This window comes from Sus scrofa, chromosome 14 (assembly GCF_054392235.1).
Source record: "Sus scrofa isolate SSC_HxYL_T2T_F1_AM1 chromosome 14, Sscrofa_HxYL_maternal_Yorkshire_Landrace_v2.0, whole genome shotgun sequence".
NCBI classification, from domain to species: domain Eukaryota; kingdom Metazoa; phylum Chordata; class Mammalia; order Artiodactyla; family Suidae; genus Sus; species Sus scrofa.
The window spans coordinates 137,192,798-137,214,731 of record NC_139396.1 but is presented as its reverse complement, the minus strand read 5'-3'; the positions used below and the strand labels follow the sequence as shown (position 1 = coordinate 137,214,731).

Here is a 21,934-nt window from a genome sequence, read left to right as displayed (position 1 = left end):
TCATCACGAGTTGCTCTTGCCCACCTCTGAAATTCTGTGCTTCTGTCTGCCCTGCTGGCTCCCTGACTTCTATCCGTTTGTTCACTGAGGTCTGCCTTCTGAGCTCCAAAACGGGGGACCAGACGGACAAGCGAGGGTCAGCCTGCCATTTGTGTGACGTGAACATGAGAGACCACCTCCTGCCTGAGTTTTCCTGCAAAGCTCAGACACCTTAGAAACTTTAACTTTTACCTTTTTCTCCCCACAATGAACCCCCCAGAACAAGGTCAGATGGGAGGCAGGGGGGTGGAGGGATTGTCAGACATCTGGCATGGAGGAGCCGTTCCAGAGAGCCAGCCGTGTCCCAGGGAGCAGGCGAGGACATGGCACCCCAGACTCCGGGGCATTGGCCAGCTATGGCTAGACCAGGCAGTAAGCTCCCGGTGGGTTTGGGTAGAAGCTCAGCATCATGGGGGGGAAAGGGAAAAGCTTGTTTTCAGAAGTCAGCAAATCCCCTAAAATTAAGTCAGCCCTGTCATTTGCTTTTCGCTCTTGTTTATGGGTTTTTGGTTTTGTTTTTGTTTTGTTTCCTTTTGTTTTTGTTTTGCCATACCAAAGTCTTTAATTTTATCCAGTCATGTGCTTTATTTAGTCTTTTCATTTATGGTTTCTGCTTTGGGAGTTCCACTTAGAAAGAATTTCTCAACCCCCAAGATGAAGCCAATATTCGTGACTTGTATTTTTAATTTTGTTGTACAGTCATGAGGCCAGAGTCTCACTTGTTTTTTCTTCTCACTGGATCGTCGGTCGTCCCAAATCACTCATTGACCCCACTGCTTTGAAATGTCACCTTGCGCGTTGTTCTGTTTGTGGGCTTATTCTGTGAAGTTGGTTTGTCTGCATCTCCTGCAGTGATGCCAGTTCGTCCCCTCATGCGGTCACTCTTTATAGACATCTTCCCAGTTGGTCTCAATGTGTCTGCCCATCTGGATAAATGTCTGCAGCTACTCTCTCCCAGCATTTTGCAGAAGAGAAATAATGGAGCTTCAGGATAGGCACTGGTCCAAGGTACCATAGACCAGACCTCGGGTTTCCTAGCTCCCACCCGTCCTGCCCTTTCACCTCTCTGATCCTTATTTCCCTCTCCAATTGGTCATTTAACTCTATACACCTTCTCATGTCTTAGCTCCAAGAACTGCCCTCTGCTGTGTTGAGGCCATTGCAAAGCCTACTTTTTTGGGCAACCCAAAATTTGAGGCATCTTCTCATCTCAAGGTCCCATGTTTGCCTGACTTTGCAAACTAGGAGAGTCCACACCAAGAGGGATCAGGCAAAGAGCAAGAGAGAGGAAGACGTGCTGTTCTAGGTGCCTTTCCACCTGCCCTCAGTTCTCATTCTCTCCAGAATAGAGGCTTTGCCCAGTGTCTTGTGGAGCACAGCTGGGCAAGGCCAGATGGAGCCTGGGGCCCGGCAATGGGGCTCTTGTGACACCTTGTCCCACTCCTCCCCGCAGATACCTGGGCAAAGAGGGCTGGGCGCCCGCTTCCTACCTGAAGAAAATCAAGGATGACCTGCCAGCACGGAAGAAGAACCTGGCAGGCCCCGTGGAGATCATCGGGAACATCATGGAGATCAGCAACCTGCTGAACAAGAAGGCGTCTGGGGACAAGGAGACCCCCCCAGCTGAAGGCGAGGGCCCAGAGGCCCCCATCGCCAAGAAGGAGATCAGCCTGCCCATCCTCTGCAACGCCTCCAACGGCAGCGCCCTGGGCGTCCCGGAGAGAACCGTCTCGAAGCTGGCCCAGGGCTCCCCGGCTGTGGCCAGGATTGCTCCTCAGAGGGCCCAGATCAGTAAGAGCCCCACTGACCCCGGAGCCTTTAGGGAAGGGGCATGAGGTGCAAGGGGAGCTGGACAGGTGTGCGTGGTTCCCCCTGTCATTCCCTCCCAGAGATGCAGGCTGACCCCTGACCCCAGCCTCGCTTTGCCAGCTTGTCTCATGCTAATCTCAAGCGTGAGGAATTCCCATTGTGGCTCCGTGGGTTATGAACCAGACTAGTATCCATGAGGATGCAGGTTCAATCCCTGGCCCTGCTCAATGGGCTAAGGATCTGGTGTGGCCATGAGCTGTGGTGTAAGTTGCAGACGCATCTTGGATCTGGCATTGCTGTGGCTGCGGTGTAGGCCAGCAGCTACAGCTCCGATTTGACCCCTAGCCTGGGAACCTTCCTATGCCTCAGATATGGCCCTAAAAAGCAAAAAAAAAAAAAAAAAAGCCTGGACAAGGCAATTCCTTCCATGTCCTCCACTGAAGATAAACTGCATGAGTATATGAGCCGGCAGTGTTCCCTCTGCCACTGGTAGAGAGCCAGGAGTGGCCACTCAGATAAGTGCAGTCACCCAGGCCGTGAGATGGGAGCCCTTAGGCAGGGCTGCTTTCTGAGTGACAGCAAGAGAAAAACATCTCGCCCTACTCCTCCTTCCCTGTCACCTTACTGGGAACCTGGGACACTTGGAAGGGCGGCTGTATCTCTCCACACATTTTCAGTGGCATTTTCTTCCAGAATCACCTTCTTTCCTACCAGAGAAGCCTGGTGCAGGGGTGCCTGTGGTTGAGGGTTAAACTATTCTATGTTATGAGAGACCAGCTTCTGTTTGTGTCCAACCGTTCTTCAAATCTGGAGGAAAGCTGTTTTCTAGTCTGGTTGTGAGCTTGGTTAAGTTAGCTCTGTGCCTGAAACCTTTGGCACAGTCCATTGGGAAATATTTTGAGGGTGCCCCCTCTTGCCTGGCACTGTGTCAGCCCCTAAGGATTTGGTAGTGAGCAAAAAAGAGACCTGGTCTCTCTTTCTAACCCTGAAAATCTGATAAAGTTATTTACCCTTGGCCCTGAAAAATGCCCCTATGTTTGAACATTTTAGCATGTTCACGGATCCCTTAGAACATAGTCAAGGATGCTTAAGGTTCTTTGACTTTGCACTGAAGTTCAGCTCTAGTGCCTGCAGCGACTGAGAGCGTGCGTTCTTTGTAAATGCAGGACAAAGGCAGGAACTTCCCAGGACCAGGAGGTGGTCACGGCCAGGGAAAGCACTGTTGTCTGGCTGGGATTTCTGAAGCTCTGCTTCCTTCTTCTAGGCTCCCCAAACTTAAGGACAAGGCCTCCACCTCGCAGAGAGTCCAGCCTGGTATGTATGCTGAATTTCTTCTCCCTTTCCTGTCCCTTTTCTGGGGCGCACTCTAGCAGCCCCCGTCACTTGGCTGTCTCTATGCAGAGTCCATTGGTCCAGCACTTCGCCAGGGCTGTGCCAGGGCTGGGCCAGGGCTTCCAGCCTCATGATGCCGGGGGCAGGGAGGAAGCCTGGGGATCCCAGCCTTCCTGGGGTCTCACTGGACAGTTTATAATAAAAAACGCTCTGCATTCCAAAGCTAAATAAATCCACCCCAGCCACTGCACTGGCAGACATAAACATTTAGACTGGCTGGCGAGAGTGTCCGGCCAGGGCATTGCCAGGGGCTGGAAATGGGGCTGCTGTCCATGTGAGCCTGGAAGCTGTTCAGCTTTGCCTTCCTTGCTCGGAAGTGCCTGATGGATGTGGGGTTGGGAGGGTGGGCAGAGGGCAGTCCAGTGAGCATCCTCGGGGAAGGAGGGTAGTAAGTGGCAGGGATTGGCTCAGGCCGAAGCTCAAAGAGACTCGGTGCTGCCTGGGTCCCTGGCGCCTGTGGGCGAGGTTTCTTGGCCTCCAGACCATCAGGGAGGCAGATGTACTCTCAAGATGCTGGGGCCGAGAGCCCTAGAGCAGAGAACTATTATCTGGGTGATGGGATGCAGTGGAAAGAATGGGGCTTTGAACCTACCAGGCATAGATTCACATTCCACTTCTGATGCTTAGAAACAGCGAGCCCCTGGGCAAGTTGCATGCCCTCTACAGGCCTCAGTCTCCTTCCTTACAAGACAGGGACAATGGCAGCCACCTCCTAGGGCTACTGTAAGGATGAGATGAGGTTGTGTGTGCAGAGAGCTGGCCATCAGCTTTCCATGTCCTGTGTCAGCTCTCTGTGCACTGTGTGTAGACAAGGATTCTGAAGTCACATCTGAGCTTTGCAGGGAGACTTACTGTGATCAGTGACATCTGTCCCAGGGAGGCAGACAACAGCAGTCAGATTGGACCTTCCTTAAACAAGACTTTTGAAGAGTCATTTGGCCCCTAGAGATGAGACCATCTTTGCCCTGGCCATGAGCCCCAGTGGAGAGTCTAGCTCATTTTACGCAGTTGAACAGCAAGTTCTGTCTCCTCTCCTCCCATCCCTCTGGTGATTACTTTCAGGCAGACTTGATTTTGGCAAGAATGGGGCGATTCCTTGCACACTTACCAAAAGCAGAGTTTGCTGAGTCAATGCTGCTCATTCTGCCAAGGCCCGGCTGACTCCCACCTGGCGGGGGGTCCAGGCCACCCCTGCACACATGCCTGGCTGCAGGGCCAGGCACCAGGGCAGGGAAGGTTGACCAGATCATATCTGGCCCCTCAAAACCAGCCTTCCCCCACCATTCCCTCACTCTGACCCAAGGCAGCTCAGTTGCAAGTGGCAGGATTAGAACCTGCTGAGCCTTGAAGGACAAGGCAGGTTAAGAGGACTAGGATGGTGTTTCATGAAGAGGGTCCAGCCTGGGCTGCTGTCTATGGAGCGCTTCCTGTGCCCCATAGATGGACCAGAAATGTGTTCATGATCTTGGGTTCCCTTTGTGGCTCAGTGGTTAATGAACCCCACTAGTAGCCATGAGTACTCGGGTTCGATCCCTGGCCTCGCTCAGTGGGTTAAGCATCCAGCATTGCCGTGAGCTGAGGTGTAGATCACAGATGCGGCTTGGATCTGGTGTTGCTATGGCTGTGGTGTAGGCCGGTGGCTACAGCTCTGATTCAACCCCTAGCCTGGGAACCTCCATATGCCGCAGGTACAGCCCTAAAAAGACAAAAAAACCTGTGTTTGTGATCTCATGACCCTAGTTCCATTTTGCAGATGAGGAAGCTAAGGCTCAGGGAGGTCAAGGGCCTTGCCCAGGGCCCTGCAGCTGGTGAATTGCTGAGTGTCCAGCTGCAAGGCAAAGGTTCTTTGAAGTCTTTCTGCTACACTGTAGCCACTTCCTCCCCCTAGCCTAGCAAACAAGTACCTTTTTTAATAAAATTGTTTTATTTTAACCCCTTTGTATGACACCAGGACATACTGGGAGTCACAGGGAGGCACCAAAATTGGCCAGAGTAGAGACCAGCCAAAGCTGGAATGTCCTCTCCACGAGGGCAGGGGGGTGTCCCTTTGATTCACTCTTGGATGTCTGGTGCCTTGGACCAGTGTCTGGCACCCAGTAGACACACAGCAAACATTTGTAAAATGAATGGATGAGGTTCACAAGCCGTGGGCTGTGGCCACAGTCTAAATCTCCCTGCCTGTCAGGCCTAGAATTCAAAGTGCCAACATCTTGGAAACATTGAGGCTGCCGAGCGTGTTCCTCCCCACCCCAGAGCCAAGGATTCTATGCTCTGTGCTTGCCTGACCAGTTGGCATCATCCCGATGGCCAGCCAAGGTCTCTCCTCACATCCCAGCCCGTGCAGCCGGGCGTCACCCTTCACCTGAGACTCCTCTGCCGGGAGCAATGTGCACAGACAGGCTTTCTTACAGGTTTCTCTGCTTCTTAACTTTCATTTTGGGACCTAGCCGCTGAGGCTTCTGAAAGCTGGATTCCAAAGATGTAAGGATGGAAATTTACTTTGTAACTAGATGATCATTTACATGGCTTAGACGAGTCTCAACTGAATCCTAGGGATTCTTAGCATGGTCAGGGGAGTGATCTCTTGGAGAGACACCCTGAGACTCAGGTGATAGATAATCCTCAGGTCAGCTGCTTTCCAGCTGGTGTAACTCACCACTGTTGAGGTTCTGATCAAGTGGGTCTCCCTCACTGAGTCTTTCTCTGCCTTAGGGATTCCAGCTGCCGAAGCCGCCAGAGCCCCCTTCTGTTGAGGTGGAGTACTACACCATTGCCGAATTCCAGTCGTGCATTTCTGATGGGATCAGTTTTCGAGGTGGACAAAAGGCAGAGGTGAGCCTGGGGCCCCCACAAGGTTAAGAGTTCCCCATTTATGTCCTGCTGGCAATGTTCCTGAAGCAGGTGGCAGGGTGTGGGGGGGTGTTGGGCAGGAAAGGTGCAGAAATAAGACCCACAGGGATGAGAATTTGCCTAAAGCCAGTAAGTGTCACAGCCAGGACTAGAACCCCCGCCTCATGCCTCCACCCAGCTCCCCTCACAGCAGCATTCCCCAGAGCATATTACAGGAGCTTGTGAGGGGGAATTAAAGGGCTTCTGGGATCAGATGAGTTTGGAGGACAGTACATTAAACAAAACCCAGCCAGCTTTGTTTTTGGGGGTTTTTGTTTGGTTGGTTGGTCGTGTTTTTTTGTTTTGTTTTGTTTTTGTCTTTTGTCTTTTGTCTTTTTAGGGCTGCACCTGCAGCATATGGAGGTTCCCAGGCCAGGGGTCCAATCAGAGCTGCAGCTGCTGGCCTATACCACAGCCACAGCAACACCAGATCCGAGCCACGTCTGTGACCTACACCACAGCTCACAGCAACACCAGATCGTTAACCCACTGAGCAAGGCCAGGGATCGAACCCACAACCTTATGGCTCCTAGTTGGACTCGTTAACCACTGAGCCGCAACGAGAACTCCAGCTTTGTTGTTTTGATTGCAAAACTTCTTAGAGCCTTTGATATGGGGGTGGTACTGTGTGTCTCTAAGACGTGATTAGAATCGGCAGCATTGCCTAGACTTCCTCTCCTGGGAGCACCTGGGGGCCGGGATTCTGCACAACCCACATTAGGAAGCTGTTCTTGAGAGAATGTGGTGCAGGGAGCCAAAGTAAGGTACGGAGGACCCCGACTCTGGCCACATCCACACCACAGGCACCTTTGACGTTTGATGCAGTCCCTTCTCCCCCAGGCTTTGATGATTTCTCTCTGAAGACAGGATAACAGGCCCTGTCATGCTCCCCCCACCCCCACCTGTCTCAGCACTTACAAAGTGCTACTTTGTGGCCAGCACTGTGGCATTCCAGGGGCCAGAGACGATCCATGGCTCAGACCTCTTGAGTGGCTCTGGGGAGTAATGGAGTTAACTCCAGTCGATTCCTGTAAAACCCTCGGAAGAGTAATCGGGCTGCCTCTGCCTGCTGAAGAGGTGATGTCCTCCTTGCAAAGGTCGGAAATCACATGGCCGGAACTTAGAACTAAGCCTCCAAGAGACATCATTCTCTCAGGGGTGCTTATGTGTCTGGAAAAGCCTACACACTCACAGTGGAAGAGAATGGACGTGCTTAGGATCTAGCCGAGCATGAATTTTGCGTATGGCGTGGGCAGAGCGAACAAAGGCTGGAATACAGGACCTAAGGAAGGTCGGGGGCTGCAGAGGGCGGCCTCAGGCAGAGCTTGCCTTTGGTGGTCTCTGTCCTCCCTTCCTTCTCACCCCTCTTCCCCCGTGCCAGTGTTCTCAAGCTTCCCTTCCCCTCCCTGGGACCTCTTCCCTCAGCAGTGTCCCACAATTCAAAATTACAGGTGTCCCCCTGTATGCGTACGGGATTGGTCCCACAGCCTCCAGGGGATACCGACATCCTGGGATGCTCAAAGCCCTTATGTGAAATGGCTTAGTGCAGTCGGGCCTCTGTATCCATGGATGCAGAACCTGCAGCAGTGGAGGGCCACCTGCATCTTCCATTTATGGTCCCCAATCTGAATGGACCTCAGGACAGCAGCAACCACATTCCTGGCCTTTCACCAGTCTCAAAGAGCAGTTAAAGGGGAAGCTCTTTAAGACAAAACTGTAGAGACTGAAAACAGATCAGTGGCTGCCAGGGTCGGGATGGGGTTGGCTGTAAAGGAGTAGGAGGAAATTTGGGGGCAGTTGACCACACTGTCCTGTGTCTTGGTTTTGATGGTGGTTACACAACTGCATACATTTGTCAAAATTGGCAGAAACTAACATGAAAAGGGGTGGAATTTTGCTGTATCTAAGTTATACTTTAAATAAAATAGAAGAAAAAAAATTTTTTTAAAGAGAAAGCTCCTCAAGGAGTTCACACTAGTTTATACTAACATGGAGATGACTGAAAGCCCGTCACCCTCCCACAGGAAGCGTATTCAAGCCAAAGAAATCTCCCAGCTAGCGGGATTTCACTGGGATTCCCCAGGTGGTGAAACGCCCATGGCAGTGGCGAAACCTTGGAGGCTCTGGCCTCGGGCCTTGCCCCCCAGTTCCACTCACCTGCACCCTTCTATTCCCTTGTGCCGAGAGACCCTTCCCAGGGTCACCAAGGGAGGGCCTAGCAGTGTGGGGTTGTGAGGAGGGTGGAAGTGATAGAATGGGCCCGTAGTGAATTGGGTTTTGTGGGGACAGGAAACAGTGTATCTTCTAAGTTCTGGGAAAACTTTATGGGGACTCGGGAGGAGCAGGAGAGGGGGCCTTCGATGGCGAGTGGGAGCCCCCATCCAGGAGGTGATGGAGGGCTGGGTGTGAATTCTGGCCCATCGTTACTATGCTGGATCCTGGACAACCTGCTGAGGGGCTCATCTGTGAAATGGGGATAATGTCTCCTAGAGCCATTGTGAAGCTCCTAGGCCGGCACATAGTAGGGCTCCAGTGATCCTCCCAGCTCACTGGCCTGTCTGCCCCTTCCCCCTAGGTCATTGACAAGAACTCGGGTGGCTGGTGGTACGTGCAGATCGGTGAGAAGGAGGGCTGGGCCCCCGCGTCGTATATTGATAAGCGCAAGAAGCCCAACCTGAGCCGCCGGACGAGCACCCTGACGCGGCCCAAGGTGCCCCCGCCAGCACCTCCCAGCAAGCCCAAGGAAGCCGAGGAAGGTCCAGCAGGCACTGGCGAGAACCAGGACTCCCCGCTGAAGCTCAAGTACGAGGAACCCGAGTATGACATCCCCGCCTTTGGCTTCGACTCGGAGCCGGAGCTGAGCGAGGAGCCTGCGGAAGACAGCGGCTCTGGAGACAGGAGGCCCGCCCAGCCGCACCGGCCCTCGCCCGCCTCCTCGTTGCAGCGCGCCCGCTTCAAGGTGGGTGGGTCTGCTGAGGATGTGGCCCTCGAGGAGGAGACCATCTACGAGAACGAGGGTTTCCGGCCGTGTGCAGAGGACAGCCTGTCGGCCAGACGCTCTTCCCGGGACAGTGACTCCCCGGGTGGCTCCCCACTGTCCCTTGCCAGGAAAAACTCCCCCAAATCGGGTTCCCCCACATCGTCGTCACTCCTGAAGCTCAAGGCAGAGAAGAACGCCCAGGCAGAACTGGGGAAGAACCACTCCTCAGCCTCCTTCTCCTCGTCCATCACCATCAACACCACCTGCTCCTCCTCCTCCTCCTCTTCCTCTTCCTCCTTGTCCAAGAACAGTGGGGACCTGAAGCCCCGTTCTGCCTCGGACGCGGGCATCCGTGGCACTCCCAAGGTTGGGGTGAAGAAGGACCCCGACCTGAAGGCTGGGCTGACCTCCTGTGCCCGGGCCAAGCCATCCGTTCGGCCCAAGCCGTTCCTGAACCGCGCAGAGTCCCAGAGTCAAGAGAAGATGGACATCAGCACTTTACGGCGCCAGCTGAGGCCCACGGGCCAGCTCCGGGGCGGCCTCAAGGGCTCCCGGAGCGAGGATTCCGAGCTGCCCCCCCAGACAGCCTTCGAGGGTCCCAGTGAGGGGTCCAGGAGGGGCTCAGCTGACCTCATCACCCTCCCCGCCTCCACACCCCCGTGTCCCACCAAGAAGGGGCGGGAAGGGCAGGCCACCTCCTACATGACATGCAGTGCCTACCAGAAGGTCCAGGACTCGGAGATCAGCTTCCCCGCAGGCGTGGAGGTGCAAGTGCTCGAGAAGCTGGAAAGCGGCTGGTGGTATGTGAGGTTTGGGGAGCTGGAGGGCTGGGCCCCCTCCCACTATCTGGTGCTCAGTGAGGATGAGCCACCCGACCACCCAGGCAAAGAGCCGGACACAGTGGCGGCCAAGAGCAAGCAGAACGAAGGCAAGTCAGACAGCCTGGAGAAGATCGAGAAGCGGGTCCAAGCGCTGAACACCGTCAACCAGAACAAGAGGGCCACGCCGCCCATCCCCTCTAAGCCTCCTGGGGCCTTCGTCAAGACCTCAGGTGCTGGGGCCGTGAAGATGAGGAACGGCGTGCGGCAGGTGGCAGTGAGGCCCCAGTCGGTGTTCGTGTCCCCACCACCCAAGGACAGCAACCTGTCCTGCGCCCTGCGGAGGAACGAGTCGCTGACGGCCACCGACGGCCTCCGAGGCGTCCGCCGGAACTCCTCCTTCAGCACTGCCCGCTCAGCGGCTGCAGAGGCCAAGGGCCGCCTGGCCGAACGGGCCGCCAGCCAGGGCTCGGACCCCCCTCTTCTGCCCACCCAACGCAACGGCATCCCTGTGTCCCCTGTGCGCCCCAAGCCCATTGAGAAATCGCAGTTCATCCACAACAACCTCAAAGATGTGTACGTCTCGATCGCAGACTACGAGGGGGACGAGGAGACGGCGGGCTTCCAGGAGGGCGTGTCCATGGAGGTCCTGGAGAGGAACCCCAACGGCTGGTGGTACTGCCAGATCCTGGATGGGGTGAAACCCTTCAAAGGCTGGGTGCCCTCCAACTACCTGGAGAAAAAGAACTAGCGAGAGGTGGGCGGGCGTGGGTCCTTCCAGCCTTCGTGTGGGTGAGCGGTGGGATAAGACAAAAGGGATGTGGGAGGTGGGAGGGGTGGGGGAGGAAACTAAACCTGCAGAGCGTGCCACCTTGAAGACACTCCCCTCCAGGCTGTCCCCCAGCTGGAAGGTAGGGTCTGGCAGGGGCCCACACTAAGCACAGAAGGTAGTGGGCAGGGGCGCCCTGGGCCTGGGGCCGGGGCGAGAAAGCTGAGCCCCACGTGAGCACCTTGGGGACTTTGACGATAGACTCCGTGCCATTTGGGACAGGCCATGTGGGAAAATCCAATTTGTGCCTTGGCTGCAAATCTGGAAAAGATGTGGTTGTGGGGGCCTCCCGTGCCCTGCCCCTGCCTAGCCTGGTTTCAGTTGCCCCTCCCCAGCCCCCTCCCCCAGAGATATAGCCCTTGTATCATTTTAATCTGTGTTTGTGAATTAGCCTGGTTCCCAGGGATTGCTGCCACCGGTGAGGGTGGTAGGAGACACTGCCGGGGCTTGGAGGCATCTTCTGGAAGCTTAGGCTGTCCCAGGGCCAGGCCACTGTCCATGTCTGTTAGTCGAAGAAAACGCACTTCCCCGGGTGCCAGCAAGTACCACCTTTCTTAGCCATCACTGCCGCTGGCCTTGAGGAGAGAGCCCACCCTGCCCGGGGCTCCCCCTGGAGGACCGCCAGCCCCAGAGTTTACAGAGGGAGTGGGTGGGGCCGTCGGTCTCTTCTGTCTGCACAGACTCGATGTTGAATATTTCTGGGTGGGCAGTTCTTTTGCATGTTTCAGAAGAGGTGTGTTGCTTTGGGGCTTCGATGTCGGGCCTTGGGTTTTCGTCTTATTTTAGGGGTTGTTTGGGGGCCCAAAGGCGATCAGCCTCACGGGACAGGATGGGGAATGGATGGCCTTTCCGTCGTACTCTTGTGGGAGGTGGTTTGGTATGTGCTTCGCCTTCCTCCCCTCCACAAGCCAAAGTCGCTTCATTTGGTTTCCGCTGTGTGGACAGTACTGGAGCTTGGCCACAGGGATTGCAGGCTGGAGAAGCTCTGGTCCCGGTCGTGGCAAAGCAGAGCCACTGCTCTCCTGGTTCCTGCCTGGTCGCGGTCGGGCAGAGCCCTCCCCGGGGAGGAGGGCGGCGTTCGGGGGTGGGGGAGGCGGTGTACGTTCTCCTGTCCAGGCAGGATCTGAAGCCTTATGGGTAGGCCATGGAGAAGCAGACCTCACCACCGCCACCGCGGGCCCAAAGATCCCTGGGCCAGAAGCCAAGCTGGTCTTCCCGAGGGGCAGTGCCCCTGTGAAGAGAGAAGGGAGAAAATAAAGTCCCTGTCAATTCCGGGTGATGTCTTCCGGTCGCTGACGCTTCCGAGGCCAGACCGGCTTCCCCAAGGACTCACTCTTCGCGGGGAGTGGATTTCCGCACGTGCCTTTGATTGTGGACAGATCGGGGTTCACAGCCACCCACTGAGCTGCCGATCCCGGACTGAGGAGGAGAGGCCCGCCCTCCACCCTGCTCCCCACCCGGGCGGTGTATGTCGTCCCGAGAACAGCACGGGATCCGCACCTCGTGCCCCCAGCCCCCACGCACCCCCACCCTCTTCCCTCACCGTATACTGATGCCCGGCAGCTCTAGCAAACTGTTCCCATTCTTGGTTGAAAGGGCCGTGGTGAGATTTTTGCTTCCTTTTGGTTTTGTTTGTTTAAATGGAAATTAGTTATTTTCTTCTGCTGGACAGTATTAAATAGAGCAGGATGTTGAGTTAATCTGCTAGATTGCAGTACTAATGGTAGAGGTGTAGTGTCTTCATATTAATATTATTTGGACTTATTTGAACAATAATGATAAAGAAGTGGTTCATTACTTTTTAATTAATGCACTTTAATAAAGGTGGAATGGAAAGAACCCCAGAGAGCAAAGTGCATTACTTAAAGATGCAGTATATACTCTTCTCATTTTTAAGCAGCACATATTTATTAAAAGAAAAAAAAGTAATTTATGATTATTTAAAATAAAATTTAAAAGTAGAGTGACTGTCAGGTTGAAGGACCTTCCATGTAGCTATCTTCCAGGGGGAGAGCCCCAGCGGCCTCACTCCTCAAAGTCTGCACTGAGCCAGTTCAGTCAATAACGCGCCAGCCAGGCCAAGAAGGAGTGCAGGATGCACCTGCCAAGCACAGAGCATCTCAGTCGGACTGGACCACAGCACTCCCCAGAGCCTGCCTTTCCCTGCCCTTCCTCACTGTACTACCCCCCGGGGCTCTCCACCACCCACGAGGCTCACATTCTCCCCACCCTGCAAGGATCCTCTCTCCTTCATTCCCAGTGCCCTAAGCACTAAGTCATTACACGTGAGCTCCAAGGTCACTCACTCCATCCCATCCCCTCCTGTTAGTGCAGCCCAAAGTCAGAAATTAGCTTCCCCCAAATGACACAGCTAATTAGGAGCAGACCCCACTGCCTCCGCCCCTGTACTCCTCCCCACCCCCGTTAGAGTTTATCGTATGGTCATCATGTTTACAGCGTGCCAGCCAGCCCTAAGGTTGGCTGGGGGTTGCTCAGGCGTCCAAGAAAAGTGGGAGATGCTGCCACCTGGTGACAGCTGGATATGTGGATAGTGAACAGGGATTGCCGTACCCCTCTTCACCCCTCGCCCCCTCACCATCACCCTGACTCACAGCACAGCACAAACCCTGCAAACCCAAAACGATGATTAATACTTGAAGCAAGAAGGGTGCACGCCAGTCCCTCTCAGACATGGCCAGGGGATGCCAGGCCTTGGACCCCTGGACTCCTGGCCCTGCCCAGGACAGGAGGGCTTTTTCCTAGAGCTACTGAGCTGCTTTGTGACGTTGGAGGGTACTGCCGGCAGCAGGTAGAGGAGGGAGGGGCCTGTGGCTCTGACCCATCTGGAGGAAGACCAGATCAGACAAAAAAAAGAAAAAAAGAAAAATCTCAGCCGTGTCCAAACCTAGTTTTCCATTAGTTGCGATTGAAAAATGTGAAATGACGTTGTATTGCTGTATACTGCAACTTTAATCATAAATGAGCCCTTCTGAGGTCATTATTGAGGTTTATATAATGCCCGAAGATGCATCATCCGGTGCTTTTTCTTTCAGTTTAAAGACTTTTTTTCTTTTATTACAAGGGAAAAAGATGTCTTCATCTCTCTCCCACTTTGTAACAGGGGCCTGGCTGGACTCCCCGGCCCCGTCGTGCTGTTCCCACAAGGCCAAGGGACACCAGGGCAGCAAGAGGGAGGCAGAGGGGCAACCCGAACAGCAGGTGTGCCACCTGCCCCTGCTGTGACCAGGCCCTCTGGCCAGCCCTTGGCCTCATTCACCCCCAGCCTGGCCCCGCAGGCTCCTCTTTCTTCCTCCCGTCTCCATCTTGACGAAGGCATTATATAGCATCGTTTTAATCACTTTCAGATGTTAGAGCAGCATATTTTACTGGCATTTATAGCCATGGCTTTCCTCGGCGAGGCATGTTACTACTTTTATCATCTAAGGCAAAAAGTCAAGGGAATTTCGGTCAAGCATTATTTTCATATTACTAGTATTTGCAGAGTAGGTGTAGAACTATTTAAGTTTAGACCTTCGTTTGGTAGTTTGTTTTTTTAAGGAAAAAAAGACAACGTAACCCCTATTTTTCCTGTTTTTGTATTTAACTAATATATTATTTCTTTCAGGTTACTCACTTCCCCTACCCGCTCCAAATACTTTGCATTCTCAATCGAAAATGAAAACAATCTGAGAGACAGGAAAAGTGCAATATTATTGAGAGGGATGCCAGGGCTTGTTGGAACGGTGGCGGGAGGCCGAGCGGCCCCGAGTGTTGCTAGGGGGAGGCGAGGCTCCTGGAGGGAGTCATGCTTTGGAGCCAACAGGTGACCTGGGTCTTGCTTCCCCCCCCTCCCCCCACTTCTCTGACAGGAGGGCAGGGGTCCCCGCCAGAGGGCAGCCCCTTCTGCTGGGGGTCACCCACCGGGAAGAAAGGGATTCAGGGAAGTGGTATGGGGCGCCCAGCTTCCCGGGGCGCCAGCCCTCGGCGCAGAGCAGGGACCTCCAGGAACTGCTCTTTGTTTTCATTTCCGTTGTTTTTCAGCCAGCTGCTCAGAAAGACCTGTCTTAGAAATCACCGTCCGCGGTCCCCTCTCACCCCAGTCGCCTACGTTTGGGCCATGATCCTTTTGACGTATGTTTGAATCTTTCTAACACTATGTAACCTCAAGTTCAGTTTATGGGCAGGAACCCTAGATGTAACCAAATCCTTCTGGGGGGATGTGGGTGCCTCGAGCCCGACACCCGCTGTGACACACCAGTTCCCACGAGCCTGCAGCCGGGCCTGGTGCTGAGCCGGGGCTACCCATTCATCTCAATGACTTCAGCCGGAGGCGTGAGCCCTGCTTCTGCTCAACACCCCGACAAGGTCTCGGAGAAGCGTCGGAGGAGCCTGCTGAGGTCTCTGCAGACAGAACTTCCCACAACAGGTACCGAGCTGCCAGCCCCCAAGTGGGTGCTGGTAGAGAGAGCAAGAGAACAGGAAGGCTCTGGGTCCAAGCCCTTGGAGCTCTGCCCCTCCCGGTGACAGGGACATCCTTGCTGGCTCGTCCCCTCCACCACCTCCAGTACTGTATGCTTGCTGCTCCAGCCCGTCTGGTGAATTTCTGTACAAATACGGATCTGGCGCCCAGAGTGGGCCTGTGCCCCCGCGTGTGGGTGTCTGTCCTTGGAGCATATGCATCTGTATGTCCCATCGTCAAGAGTCTCAAATGCAGAGCTCCCAGGAAAGAGAACCACCCACATCGCTCAAGAATTAAGATTCCCTCACTTTTTTGAGGGCTGTGTGTTGTCAGGAGTGCGTGTGTATGTGTGTCTGTGTCAATGAGGAGTGTGTCTATGGTGTGCGTGTTTGTGTGTGTGCACGTGTGAGTGCATGTGTGCAAGTGTTGGTCATTTCCCACTTGAACTAAATACCATGGGGTTCGAGGAAAAAATTACTGGGCAAGCTGTCTCCATTGAACAAGTCCTTGGCATTGGGCAGGCCCCACGGGACTCACAGCTTCTGGCAGCAAGTGTATGTGTTATTCACACACGTTAATTCTGGCTGGAGAGTGCAATGTGTCTTTTTTTTTTTTTTGTAATTATTTTATTAAGTATTTAGTTGGAAACTTCACACTGGCATTAACAGATCTAGCAGAAGCATCCTAGGCCACTGTCCCAGGCTCCAAAGTGAGGATGTGGGAAGGAGATGCCACTGGGTGTGGAAGTGCCACCACCTGCACTCATGTCTAATGGGCTGACTGCCAGCCTTTGCCGTGCACGTCACCACTGTAGGAATCCCTGCGTTGTGAGAGCTGCTGGCCCTCGGTTCTTGTGTTCAGGGAGACAACTTGGTCACCATGAGCTCAGCAGACCTGCCTGTCCATCAGCAGTTCTGGTCTAGACTGCAGGTCCCCAGACACTTCATGGGAATCATGTGGAGAGCTCCCCTTTGGACGTTACTGAGTTGTTGGCCTAAATCTTGGTCTCTGTTTGAGTCAGCCTCTGGTTCTCAAGCTCAGTGATCAGAGCCAGTGACAAAAGGGTGAGTGACCTATAGCTTCGTTTCAGAAAGAACAGCCCCACTGATGTTGGCTTCCCTCCTGTTGTGTCCCATGCACCTGGTCCCCAGGCCAGCAGCGGGCACACTGGTGCCTATAGAAGGCATAGAGGACTCTGCCTCCCTAGGCCTTGGTCCCAGCCTGCCTGTAGCATTGGTTTTATGATGCGATCCCCCTTCCCCAGTCCCATCTTTTCAATCTTGAGTTTGCTCTTGACCTTGACAATCAGCCCCCCCATCCCAGAATGTAGTGGCCTTTGAGAACAGGTCCCTGCAATGAAGATCTCTCCTTTGCTCCCATTTCCATCCTAGCAAATGGGCTGGACCACAGGAGGCAGGAGAGAAAGAGGAAGAATTATCATTTTAAAGCAGAAATATGGATGGAGCATGTTGGAGGCAAGTGAGAGGCACGTTGGTGAGATGAGTGTGCGTGTTCGGGGAGGCTGCAGCTTACCGTCCCTTCCCTGGGAAGGTGGCTTCCAGAAGAAAGTGCCTTCTAGGCAGAAAGGGAAGAGTGTGAGAAGCCTGAGAGAGTCTGGAGTTTTGTCTTTATTAGAAGGAAAAAGTTTCTGAATGTTTTCAGGAGGAAGAGAGCAGGTAGGGAATTTAATGGTTCAGCATCCAAGGATCCAGCCAGAACAGGTTGGAAAAGCCCCAAGATTTGGCTGTAGAAGAAGATGGCCTGAGGAAATAGCCACATGCTAGGCTACAAGCTGGGTTCTCAGCAGGTTCTTAATGGCCACTGATTTGCTTAGCGGAGAGGGGAAGTTGCCAGCAACAGACCCATCTCTGAGTCTGGAGGCCCTGGCTCCAGAGCCTTCATCCGTTTCCCAGGTTCCAGGCTGTTGTGCCCACCTTCCTTTCTTTGTCCAGTCCAGAGCTGGCCTCTCTAACTGCTTGAATCTGAGACCAGTAACCGTAATGGGTCATGCACTAGGGACCCACCACCCCAAACTGGAGTCCCAGGGCCCAGACACCATCATGGGTATCTGGGAGGAAGGCACCCTCACTTGCTCTTCTAATGATTCAGTGTGCCGAGCCAGCCTGCCTGGTGTGACTCAGAAGATGGGATGCGAGGTACACATCATTTTTAGTGGCCTATGACCAAGGCATACTGCTCTTAAGTCTTTCAGAGAAAGATGGGTAAACAAAGCCACCATTCTTGAATCTGCAGCATGTTCTTGGCAACAGGTTTCCTTTAAGTCCTTGACACAGGATGGGAAAAGGGTTTCACTCTGGTTACAGGAGCTCTGCAGGAAAGTGACTTTGGAGAAGGCAAATGTGAGGGGCAGGTTCGTGAGCCTGGGTTTGTGGGCCGCGTGGTTGCACGTAAACTGCTAGATGTCTCTGGGGCGTTCTTCACGGTGTCCCCTCGACCCCTCCCAGCTCCTGGTGGGCTCTGCAGGGTCTGAAGGAGGCTGTTCCCTCTTCCTCCCTCAACAGAGAAACCGAAGAAAAGGACTTTGAATTCAGTGCAGTCAATTTGAGTGCTAGAAAATTTCCAGAATCAATGGTGGTGCTATACTGTCTCCATGTTTCTAAGATTTTTAATTGTGTTTTTTTTTTTAATTGTTCTCATCACAAACACGCAGCGTCCTTAGGGAAGAGACCCCACCCCTTGACCTGCCACTTTCCAGGTGTCCTTTATCATTTTGACGGGACTCTTTGGTCTGCAGAAAATAACTGTCTTGGCATGCTTCTAGACTGTAAAATTTGGGTTGTTTTGTATTTTGTTTATGTTTACATGCATCTTGTATTTCCTTGAAAACTAAATAAAGTTTTTGGCCTTTTTAACGGAACAGAATCACCTTCTGCTTCTCCCTGCCACCAGAACACCCAGGCAGCTGAATGGCAAAAGCCATCCTATATCAAATGCGGCCTGAACAGCCGGATTTCAGGCCCTCTGAGGACCCTGGAGGGGTGGGGGGAAGCAGGTAAGTTCCCACCCTTGCTGGTAAGAAGTGTGCTGAAGCTCCTCCCCTTCCCCACCTTCGGGAGGCTTTCTGGGCAATGGCCAAGGCTTTGAGAGAGAGATGCAGAACTTGGGGCCAAAGACCCCACCCAGCGGGCCAAGAGGGCCCCTCAGCTTGGAGCCCCCTGACCCTCCCCTCCTTTTGATGGACAGTCTGGGTGTAGGGAGGGGCCTATGGCTGTTCAAGGCCAGGCGGAGGCTGGGTAGCTTGAGCATCCTCCCAGGAGAGAGGGCAGGAAGACAGGCATCCCTGTGCCTCGGGAGGTCCAGTCTGCCAAATGAGCTCAATTCCCACGCTGCACCTGCACCACCTCCGCCACCCCCAGTTTCTGAAGCCACCCAGACGTACTCAGCTCCACCTAGGTCTTTCCAAAGGCCCTTAGCCAGAGGCCTCCCTTTTCTGCCCAGCTCTGCCACCCATTTTATATAGCTGCCTGCACCCACCGAAGTGGGGGAGCCGGTGGTGCAACTGAGCTTCCAGCCTGAGGCACGCGTCTGGGCCTGGGGTGAGGGATAGACCCACCCTGTTGTCTGAGTGGGAGACCCGCTATCCTCCCTTTAGCCCCTAGGTGGCGTTGCTCCTCCACAAAGGTTGCACATCAGGTGTGGGCCCAGCTCAGCCCTAATAGTAGCCTGAGCAGGCCTCACAGACCCAGCAACCTGAGGCCACCGCAGGGCAATGGCTTCTCCCTTTCAGCTCACTTGGCATCCTGGCCCTGCTGCCCAAGCTCCAGGTAACCTCCAGCCGCCTCCCCTGTTCTCTCCTGGGTCTTTTCTGGTGGTTGACTGCCCCCCACACTGCACAGCACAATTCTCAGGCTGGTACGAAATCACCTTTATTCACAATCACGGTGACCCAGGTTCACAAAGGAGGCAGCAACTACCCTCGTACTAACAGAGACAATGGGACGGATGGCTTCCTCTCCCTGACCCTCAGGCCACACAGCCCCTGCGTGTAAGAACTTGCCTTGCCTCCAAGATGAGACCCCAGATGGGATGGGGCCACTGCCCGCCCGCCTCACTCCACGCCGGCAGAAGGGGTCCATGAGGTCAGTGACTGGGGAGAACTGTGACTCCCCAGAGTCCCGCTGCAAGGCAGGTACAGACAGGGGCGGCCTGGCATCCTGACCACACCACCCCATGGCAGCCACCACCAAAGAACTCTCGAAAGTCAGAAAGTCTGCTCCCTCAAAACAATCATTTTACAGAGGCGGCAGCTGAGGCTCAGAGAGGCTGTGACCCGGCCAGGGCCATGCAACGGGTCAGCGGCCAGGTCTAGAATCCCATGCCCTGCCAGCCCTATGGCAAAGCGGTCTCTGAGGGGTGTAAAAAAGCCATTTTAGGGGGCAGAGGGCTGGGAGGCTTGGGGGTGAGCTGGCCCCAGCCCATGGACTAGCAGGACAGGGCCTGCAGGGCTGAGATGACTACAACCTAAGAGAAGCTGGGGGGGGGGGGGGCTCCCTCACCCCAGACTCGGGAATAAGAACTTCAGAGATGCTGAGACCTATCCCCTTCCCTTCTCATCCTTCCTGGGAGTGGAGAGCTTTTCCTAGGAACAGGCTCCCTGCCCTTCCAGTGCCGTGGCCAGCAGGGCTTCCCTCCCTCAGGCTGCCCAGAACTTATGTTCTTACGGAAGCGGGGGGTGCTCCTGGGCCTCCTGATGTATATGAGCCAATGAGGAGGACCTCACTCCAGCCCGAAAAGGAAGGGCATTTTATGACTCTGGGGGATCCACCTGTCTGGGGTGCTGCAGGGGTTCTGTTGCCTTTTTCTATAAAATGGACGCAATTTGCCAGAAGGCCTTCTAATTCAGTCCCTTTTTAAGGAGATCTATTTCATGGTAAACAGTTGGCTGTGGACTTCTGGGCTGGAATCTGGGGAAGATCTTGAGTGATGACTACCTCTGCTGGCCCCTCAAACCAGGCACCCCGCTCACCAGGGCAGCATTTCTAGGGGACTGAGGGATGGGAATTCACCCTCCTGCCAAATAACCCCTACCAACCCAATAAATAAATAAATAAAGGAAAAAGGCTACTCGTACTCCAGGGAACCCCCACCCCCACCCCAGGATCCTGCCCCATCCTGGGATGCTGCAGCCTCTGAGTACCAGCCAGGCCCAGAACAGCACTGAAATGGGGAAGGAGGGGCCACAGATGTAGCTGCACACCTGTTCTTTAGAGAGCCTGACAGAGGGCAGACCCTGCTTTCCAGCCCATACCCGGGGTGGCCCCAGGGCAGCAGCATCCAGCGACACCATTGGGCAGAAAGGCTATGACCAGGAAAGGGCCCTCCCCATCTCAACCAGGCCGAGGGCTAGGGACCCAGAACCTGGAGGCTTCTGTGCCTGTTTGTACATCCATCCCAGGTAAATGGGAGACATACAGTATGGATGCTGCAACCTGCCCAGGATGAGAGGTACCCACTGGCCTTCTTACCCCTGGCTGCCAGACCCAAAGGGCAGGGAAGAAAGGAAAGAGAAGGTAGGTAGAGGTCAGACAGTAAGGCAGCAGCTTGGGAGCTGCCTGCCTAGGGCAGCTGTTGAGCAGGTTGTGCACTGCTCAAGGGCAGTTGGCTAAGGGAGAAAACGGAGGCTGACGACAAAGTCCACACTCTACTAGCCAAGCCACATGTCCGGGCTCAGGGCCACATCTGCTCCGAGGAAGGGATGCACTTTCCAATTCTCACAAAGGTGCCACATGGGCTAGGGAGACCTCCTGGGAATCAACCCCAGATGGGGAAGGACCAGGACCAGGTTAGCCCCTCAGCGTGCAGGGGAAAGCAGGCAATTTGCTTCTGCCCTGCCTCTCTGCCTGATACCCACTTCCTCCCCACACCTTTAGGGGCTCAGTTTCCCAAGTTTAATGAGAAGGGAGAAGAGTTTCCAAAATGAGGAAGAAGAGAAGGGACCCTGTTGACTTGCCCCTCAGCTGGAGCTGTGCCTGCGGGCCGGGCACCGTGACGGGCTAGGAGCTGCGGTAGGTCTTGATGATGTCTTTGATGGGGCGGCGGCAGATGGGGCAGCAGGCGTGGAGCGCCTTCTTGAGGCGCAGGCCGCAGGCGTAGCAGAGGCACATGTGGCCACACGTGTAGATGACTGTGTCCACCGCGTGCTCGTAGCAGATGGTGCATTCGTCGCTCCACGGGCCCGCGCCTGGAGTCACTGGCGACTCGGGCAGGCTCACCGGGGAGTTGGGGGCTGTCCCTGGGGACAAGGGGATGCCCACCAGTCAGGAGGCGACATGGCCCAACCTGGTCCCAGGTTCATGAAGAGAGCCCCCTGGCCCCTCTCCCTGCCCTTATCAGGACTGGCCTGTTTACCCTACAACCAACTTCCTGGACACGGAGGGAAAAGGATGCACTCTGGGCAGCCCCACTTCTGGCGCCTCAGTGCCCAGGCCAGGGGCCAGGGCGTCCATGAGACGGAAGAGGAGGGAAGGGTGGAGGAAAGAAGGGGGCCAGAGACCCCTCCTGAGCTACCCTTTGGTGTTCCCATGCTAACGAAGTCCTCTGGAGAGAGCTGCCCAGCCAGGGGACAGGATGGGACACACCCCGGAAGTCACTACTCAACTAGGGTTCCCTGGGCCCTTCTCCAGCTCCTCCTGGACCCAGTCCTGATGCAGAGGCTGCATGCCTGCCTCAGCCGCGGTGGGAGTGGGGTTCTCACGGTG

At 54.7% G+C, this 21,934-nt stretch overlaps 2 protein-coding genes across 24 annotated transcripts in view; one reads left to right on the top strand and one right to left on the bottom strand.

Moving 5' to 3' along the window:
* Positions 1 to 18,093, top strand: part of SH3PXD2A (SH3 and PX domains 2A) — a 261,628-nt gene extending 243,535 nt beyond the window's left edge. For 10 of the 12 annotated variants that reach the window (XM_084995268.1, XM_021072763.2, XM_021072764.2 and 7 more), the window contains 4 exons: positions 1,493 to 1,830; positions 3,113 to 3,162; positions 5,953 to 6,072; positions 8,705 to 18,093. In XM_084995268.1, coding sequence (XP_084851394.1) covers positions 1,493 to 1,830; positions 3,113 to 3,162; positions 5,953 to 6,072; positions 8,705 to 10,678 — 2,482 coding nt within the window. In that variant the 3' untranslated portion in view covers positions 10,679 to 18,093. The remainder of the gene's footprint in view (positions 1 to 1,492; positions 1,831 to 3,112; positions 3,163 to 5,952; positions 6,073 to 8,704) is intronic. The other 2 variants (XM_084995272.1, XM_084995273.1) reach the window with 1 other exon arrangement.
* A 993-nt stretch (positions 18,094 to 19,086) lies between these two features.
* The window catches only part of NEURL1 (neuralized E3 ubiquitin protein ligase 1), a 78,564-nt gene continuing 75,716 nt past the window's right edge, over positions 19,087 to 21,934 (bottom strand). For all 12 annotated transcript variants that reach the window (XM_084995293.1, XM_084995291.1, XM_084995292.1 and 9 more), the window contains one exon: positions 19,087 to 21,468. In XM_084995293.1, the coding sequence (XP_084851419.1) occupies positions 21,230 to 21,468 (239 nt within the window). In that variant the 3' untranslated portion in view covers positions 19,087 to 21,229. The remainder of the gene's footprint in view (positions 21,469 to 21,934) is intronic.